This window comes from Rhinopithecus roxellana, chromosome 19, assembly GCF_007565055.1.
Source record: "Rhinopithecus roxellana isolate Shanxi Qingling chromosome 19, ASM756505v1, whole genome shotgun sequence".
Classification (NCBI taxonomy): Eukaryota; Metazoa; Chordata; class Mammalia; order Primates; family Cercopithecidae; genus Rhinopithecus; species Rhinopithecus roxellana.
The window spans coordinates 39,701,769-39,707,810 of record NC_044567.1 but is presented as its reverse complement, the minus strand read 5'-3'; the positions used below and the strand labels follow the sequence as shown (position 1 = coordinate 39,707,810).

At 59.1% G+C, this 6,042-nt stretch overlaps 1 protein-coding gene across 1 annotated transcript; it reads left to right on the top strand.

Annotated features, from left to right (window-relative positions):
- Positions 1-1,078: 1,078 nt before the first annotated feature.
- Positions 1,079-5,625, top strand: MRPL12 (mitochondrial ribosomal protein L12). The gene is made up of 5 exons (XM_010354297.2): positions 1,079-1,300; positions 1,982-2,168; positions 2,371-2,454; positions 5,007-5,141; positions 5,225-5,625. The coding sequence occupies exons 1-5, from the start codon at positions 1,227-1,229 to the stop codon at positions 5,339-5,341; spliced, it is 597 nt and encodes a 198-aa protein (XP_010352599.1). The 5' UTR covers positions 1,079-1,226; the 3' UTR covers positions 5,342-5,625.
- Positions 5,626-6,042: the final 417 nt, after the last annotated feature.

The window sequence follows — 6,042 nt, the reverse complement described above, 5'->3', positions numbered from 1 at the left end:
TCACCATGTTGGCCAGGCTGGTCGTGAACGCCTAACCTCAGGTGACCCACCTGCCTCTGCCTCCTACTAAAGTTATGGGATTACAGGCGTGAGCCCCCGCCCCCGCCCTGCATCAGCGTTTGCTCCGGGGGCGGGGTGGTCCGGCTGATGGCCCAGCTACGGGCAGGGTCATGTCCAGCCTGTCCCTCCCTGAGGCTGCGTGCCAGGGTTCACCTGTGCCCTGCGCGGCTCTACACTGACCGCGCCGGTGGCTGGCGAGGAGCTTGGGCTTGGCGCCTCCTCCGTGTAGTCGCTGCAGCTTCCCGAGTGCTGCTCATTCCTGGGAAGGGAGCCGGATGATGGGAAGGGTGGGGGCTCAGCGCTCCGAGTCCGCGGCCGGGGGCTGGCAGGGCTGAAACGCGCCTCCCGAGTGTTGAAAGCGGCAGGCGCCGGCCTTTGCACCCAGAGGCCAGGGCGTCTCACGCACCTTCACATCCAGGCCTTAGCGGGGCGCGGTTTTGGTTTTTCCAGGAAGGAATGGACTCGAACGGAGAGGGAAAGAGGAGGTGTGGAGAGGCCGGCAGGATAAGCAGGCACTGGGCCCAGGCCGCCTCTGGAGGCTCCGCCTGTTCTGATCTGAAGGCGGAGGCTCAGTCGCGCTCTCCCAGGAAGCCACCTGGGCGTTTGGGGCTTTAGCGAGGAAAGAAGATGTCGCTTGCGGCTGCGAAGGCGCCAAGGCCCAGAGCTCGCGCCTCCGCCCGCGACGGCGGCACTGGTGGCAGGGAGCGGGCTGGAGACGCGGGTTACTGCGGGCTTCGGGGCCCCAGCCTCGGCCGCGACGTTCGCTCGTATCGCGCACGGACAGAAACCCGTGAGCTCTGGAGAAAGAACACGTGAATCCGGAGCCCCCAGACCCCGTCGCTCCTTTGCGCGACCCCAAAACCCCGCGGGAAGAGGGCCGCCCGGTGCCCACCTGCCGCGACAAACGACGATTTTGCGTCTGCGCGGCGCGCCGCCTTGTGGGTAATCTCAGGATGAGACGAGGCTAGCGCGAGGTGCGGCTAGAGCGTCATTGCCGGCTCGAATGCCCAGCGGCTGTGGCGGCTAGAGCGTCCCTCCCCAGTTCGAATGCCGGGCGGCCGTGGCGGCTAGAGCGTCGCTCCTCAGCTCGAATGCCCGGCGGCCGAGGCGGCTAGAGCGTCGCCTCCTCCCGGGGAACCGCGTGTGACCTTCCAAGCCGCGGACCGATGCTACCGGTGGCCGCTCGCCCCCTGTGGGGGCCTTGCCTTGGACTTCGGGCTGCGGCCTTCCGCCTTGCTAGGTACGCGGGATCCTGGGGCGCCAGGACCGGGCCGGTGGGCAGGGTAGGGGGCGGGCGGGCACTGAGGGGTCGATCCGGGCGGAGGCGGGCAGCGGGGCCGGCCTCCCTACAGCGGCCAGGCCGGGCTTGGGGGTCCTACCGGGGGCCGGGGAGGAGGCCTCCCGGTGCGCACGTCCCTTCCTTCCTGGGCCGTGGAAAGCGCCGGGGTCGGCCCCAGATGACCTTGGACGATTCCCTGCTCCTCCCCCGGCCTCAGCCTTCTCCGCAGCAAAGGCCCATCCGTGGGTGCGGCGTTTTGCGGCCAGGGGGCCCCACGTTTTGGGAGGCTTTGCTCAGGAAGATGCACATAAGTAATAGTTTCACCACCGCTGGGTTAATGTAGTTCATTCACACCAGAAGCTTGAGGTTTGAGTGGTATAGCTGCAAGTAAACACGTGGCTTTCTAAGGCTCTTTGAAGAATTTAAAGTAACTTGCAAATCTTACCAATACGAACCTCTTGAGGTCTGAGAACCCTGGACTGGGACCAAGGAGTTAGGAGCTAGGTCATTTCCGGCCCTAGTGATGACCAGCCTGAGCTTATGTCACCCATCAGTCCCCCACTTCTGTCCTGTCCCTCTGGTCTCTGCAGCCCCTTCCATTCCAGGACTGACAGGTCTGTTTGAATTGGGGGTGGGGGCTAGGCGACAGGTGCCATGCGTCTGTGCCATGCGACATATGAGGAGTAGCGGCCATCGGAGGTGTGAGGCGCTTGCTGGTGCACCCCTGGATAACGCCCCCAAGGAGTACCCCCCCAAGATTCAGCAGCTGGTCCAGGACATCGCCAGCCTCACTCTCCTGGAAATCTCAGACCTCAACGAGCTCCTGAAGGTATCGTGAGAGGGTGGCACAGACTCAGGGGCTGGAAGTTTGGGAGCTCCTGTGTTTTGTTCCTGGTGTATTTTGGGAGTTTGGTAAATTGTCAGAAGTGTGTTTGTCCAGGTGCAAGGTCCATGCCAGGCTAACTGTCCTTCCTCAGTAGGTTCCGGCTGGTGTGAGGGCCAGCTGTGGACACTGTTCTCCATCTCTGCAGAAAACGTTGAAGATCCAGGATGTCGGGCTTGTGCCGATGGGTGGTGTGATGCCTGGGGCTGTCCCTGCTGCAGCAGCCCAGGAGGTGAGTCCTGGGCAGAAAGAGGCTTTTCTGTGGTGCCTAGTTCGCCTATGGCCTCATGTGCCATGGTCCCTTATCTCAGGTTCTGCAGCTGCCATCATTGTCTGCAGCCTGCACACCTGTGCCGGCCTCTTGCAGCCTCCTGGGACCTACCCCCTGCCATGGATGTACAAGTCTTTGCATGTGGAGGCCATTTTTCTAATGGAGGGAAACAGACACTAAGCTAAGAGAGGAAAAGGCTGGGCGTGGTGGCTCACGCCTGTAATCCCAGCGCTTTGGAAGGCCGAAACGGGTGGATCACTAGAGGTCAGGAGTTCAAGGCCAGCCTGGCCAACATGGTGAGACCCCGTCTCTACTAAACATGCAAAAAAAAAAAAAAAGTAGCCAGGCCTGGTGGCATGCACCTGTAATCCCAGCTACTCAGGAGGCTGAGGCAGGAGAATAGCTTGAACCCGGGAGACTGTCTCAAACAAACTAAATAAATAAATATAAATAAACAAATAAAAATACAAAAATTAGCTGGGTGTGGTGGCAGGCGCCTGTAATCCCAGCTACTTGGGAGGCTGAGGCAAGAGAATTGTTTGAACCAGGGAGGCAGAGGTTGCAGTGAGCCAATATCACACTACTGCACTCCAATTTGGCAACAGAGCAAGACCATATCTCAAAAAAAAAAAGGAAAAAGAAAGGAAGAAATTATACCAAAGAACGTTGTAAGCATTGTGGAGAAAAGGAGGGCCCTCCCCGCACCTCCCTTTGGGGCTTTAGAATGGGGTGGCCCAGCAGTGGAGGTGCTAGCTCCCCCCAACCCTTTCTCCACGAAGAAGCTCAAGTGGGAGGGAGAGTTCCAAGTTCAAGGTGGGCTTCAAAGAGGAGGCAGAAATTGCAGAAGAAAGCACGGCCTTCCTGGCAGAGAAAGGGGAGGCACCAGGGCCACCAGGCAAGAGGGTGTGTGACAGTTTAGGGAGCAGCAGCAGGGTAGGGGCTGGCGCAAGCGAAGGGGTGTAATAGGCAGCTCTGTCCTTGAGTCTCTGCAGGGAAACCGGTGAACTTGAAGCCACCCATTGCATTTGGTCATTGGGTTGTAAACCTCTCCGCCAGAGCCCTCCTCTCAGCCCCTTTTCCCCCACTGGGGAACCAGGTCGTGTCCTGTAGAGTGTCCCACGTTCCAGATGCGTGGGGTGCCCATGGGGCATCATCACTCTCATGCCTGAGAACTGGAAGGTAGTTTAAAGGCTGATTAGATTCAGGCCGAGCGTTTGGGTAAGAATAGCTGGGATTACTGTAGAGCCTATTGTATAAACTGGATTGCTTTTGAGGATGGAGGAGATGTTATAATGGCCTTCTCAGGCCGTGGGGACACGCAGCCCCCTGCCCCCCGGTGGTGCTGGGTCTCCATGCGCCATTTCAGAAGTGCAGTGTGCCCATCAGTCCCCTGGCAGGTTGTCAGTTTGTTGTTACATGTGCACTGTGGCATGGCTGAGAAAGGAGTGACGCTCTTTTTATCTACAAAGCACTTTGGTGTCATTTTTTCCTGTCTCATAAGTTACGCTTTCTAAGGGAGACAGGAGTAGAATATTGAGGGAAGAACTGTGAAGCATGTTTTTATTTATTATTTATGAAACTAAGGCCGGGCGCGGTGGCTCAAGCCTGTAATCCCAGCACTTTGGGAGGCTGAGACGGGCGGATCACGAGGTTAGGAGTTCGAGACCATCCTGGCTAACACGGTGAAACCCCGTCTCTACTAAAAATACAAAAAACTAGCCGGGCGAGGTGGCGGCGCCTGTAGTCCCAGATACTCGGGAGGCTGAGGCAGGAGAATGGCGTAAACCCGGGAGGCAGAGCTTGCAGTGAGCTGAGATCCGGCCACTGCATTCCAGCCTGGGCGGCAGAGCGAGACTCCGTCTCAAAAAAAAAAAAAAAAGAAACTGAGTCTCGCTCTGTCACCCAGGCTGGAGTGCAGTGGCGCAATCTCCGCTCACGGCAGCCCCCGCCTCCCAGGTTCAAGCAATTCTCCTGCCTCAGCCTCCTGAGTAGCTGGGATTACAAGCAGGTGCCACCACTAGAGACAGGGTTTCACCATGTTGGCCAAGCTGGTTTCAAACTTGACCTCAAGTATCCACCCGCCTTGGCCTACCAAAGCACTAGGATTACAAGCGTGAGCCACCACTCCCGGCCGAGGCATGTTTACAAAGTGTTATTGGGCAGATCTGCCTCTGACTAGCTATGAGAGAGAGAAAGCACCAGCTGGACTCGGGAGGCTGAGGCAGGAGAATCGCTTGAACCCAGGAGGTGGAGGTTGCCATGAGCTGAGGTGGCACCACTGCACTCCAGCCTGGATGACAGAGTGATGCTCCGTCCAAAAAAAAAAAAGAAAAGAAAAAGCATCAGCTGGTTAAGGATTGACAAGTTGGGAGACATGACTTCTAACTCCAGGTTTTGCTGGGGCCTCCCCTGCACCTCCCTTTGGGGCTTTAGAATGGGGTGGCCCAGCAGTGGAGGCGCTAGCTCCCCCCAATCCTTTCTCACCTGGCCCCCCTTCTTTCCTGCTCCCGAAGGTAGTAGAAGAAGATATCCCCAGAGCGAAAGAACGGACACATTTCACCGTCCGCCTGACTGAGGCGAACCCCGTGGACAAAGTGAAGCTGATCAAAGAAATCAAGAACTACATCGAGGGCATCAACCTCGTCCAGGTCCGCACCGCGGTGGGGCTCTGAGGCAGGTTCCGCTGCGGCGGCCCAGGGCCCCCAGCCCCTGACTTTGCTCTCTCTGGCAGGCAAAGAAGCTGGTGGAGTCCCTGCCCCAGGAAATCAAAGCCAATGTCGCCAAAGCTGAGGCAGAGAAGATCAAGGCGGCCCTGGAAGCGGTGGGCGGCACGGTGGTTCTGGAGTAGCTCCAGCTCAGAGGACTTGTATTCAGGGGTCCCTGGTGCCCTGGCGAGGTCCCGCCCTCCTGTGGCCACTGGCTCCACCCCTAGCACCAGGCGCCCACTGGAGCCGTTTGGGAGAACCCCCTGCACCATGCAGTGGGGCCGGACAGGCCGCACAGACCTAACTGTGGCGGGCGGGAGGGGCGGGGCGGCTGCTGCCTGGTGACGGCACCAGGAGGCCCACCAGGACGTGCCACCGGTAAATGTGCCTCTGGTGGCTGCTGAGAAAAATACACTGTGCAGCTCAGTGTGTGGAGTGCCGTGCTCAGGCCGGGCTGCAGGGCCAGCGCGGGGATCCGGGCTGGTATGGGATGGGAGGCTTGTTCCTGCCCCCTCAGCAGACATCTGAGAGTCTACAGACATCCATCGGGTCCCCTGGGTGCAGGGCCCTGTCCTGAGACCCCACACCAGGCCTGGTGGACGGCAGTGGTGTGGAGGACCTGGGCCCGTCCTGTTTAGAGGGGTGGGTTTGGAGTATGAACCCTGCCCATTTTCAGTGTTGGCCCTCTCGAAGACAGCAGGAAATTCAGCACTTGCATGGGAAACCGAGGGAGCCTTGGAGCCGGTGATGCCACCCCGGCTCACGTTGCAAGTACTCCTGAACCTAAGCCTGGCCAGGGGGCTGCGTGGGGAGGGGTGTGGGATGCACCTGGCATCTGCAGGGT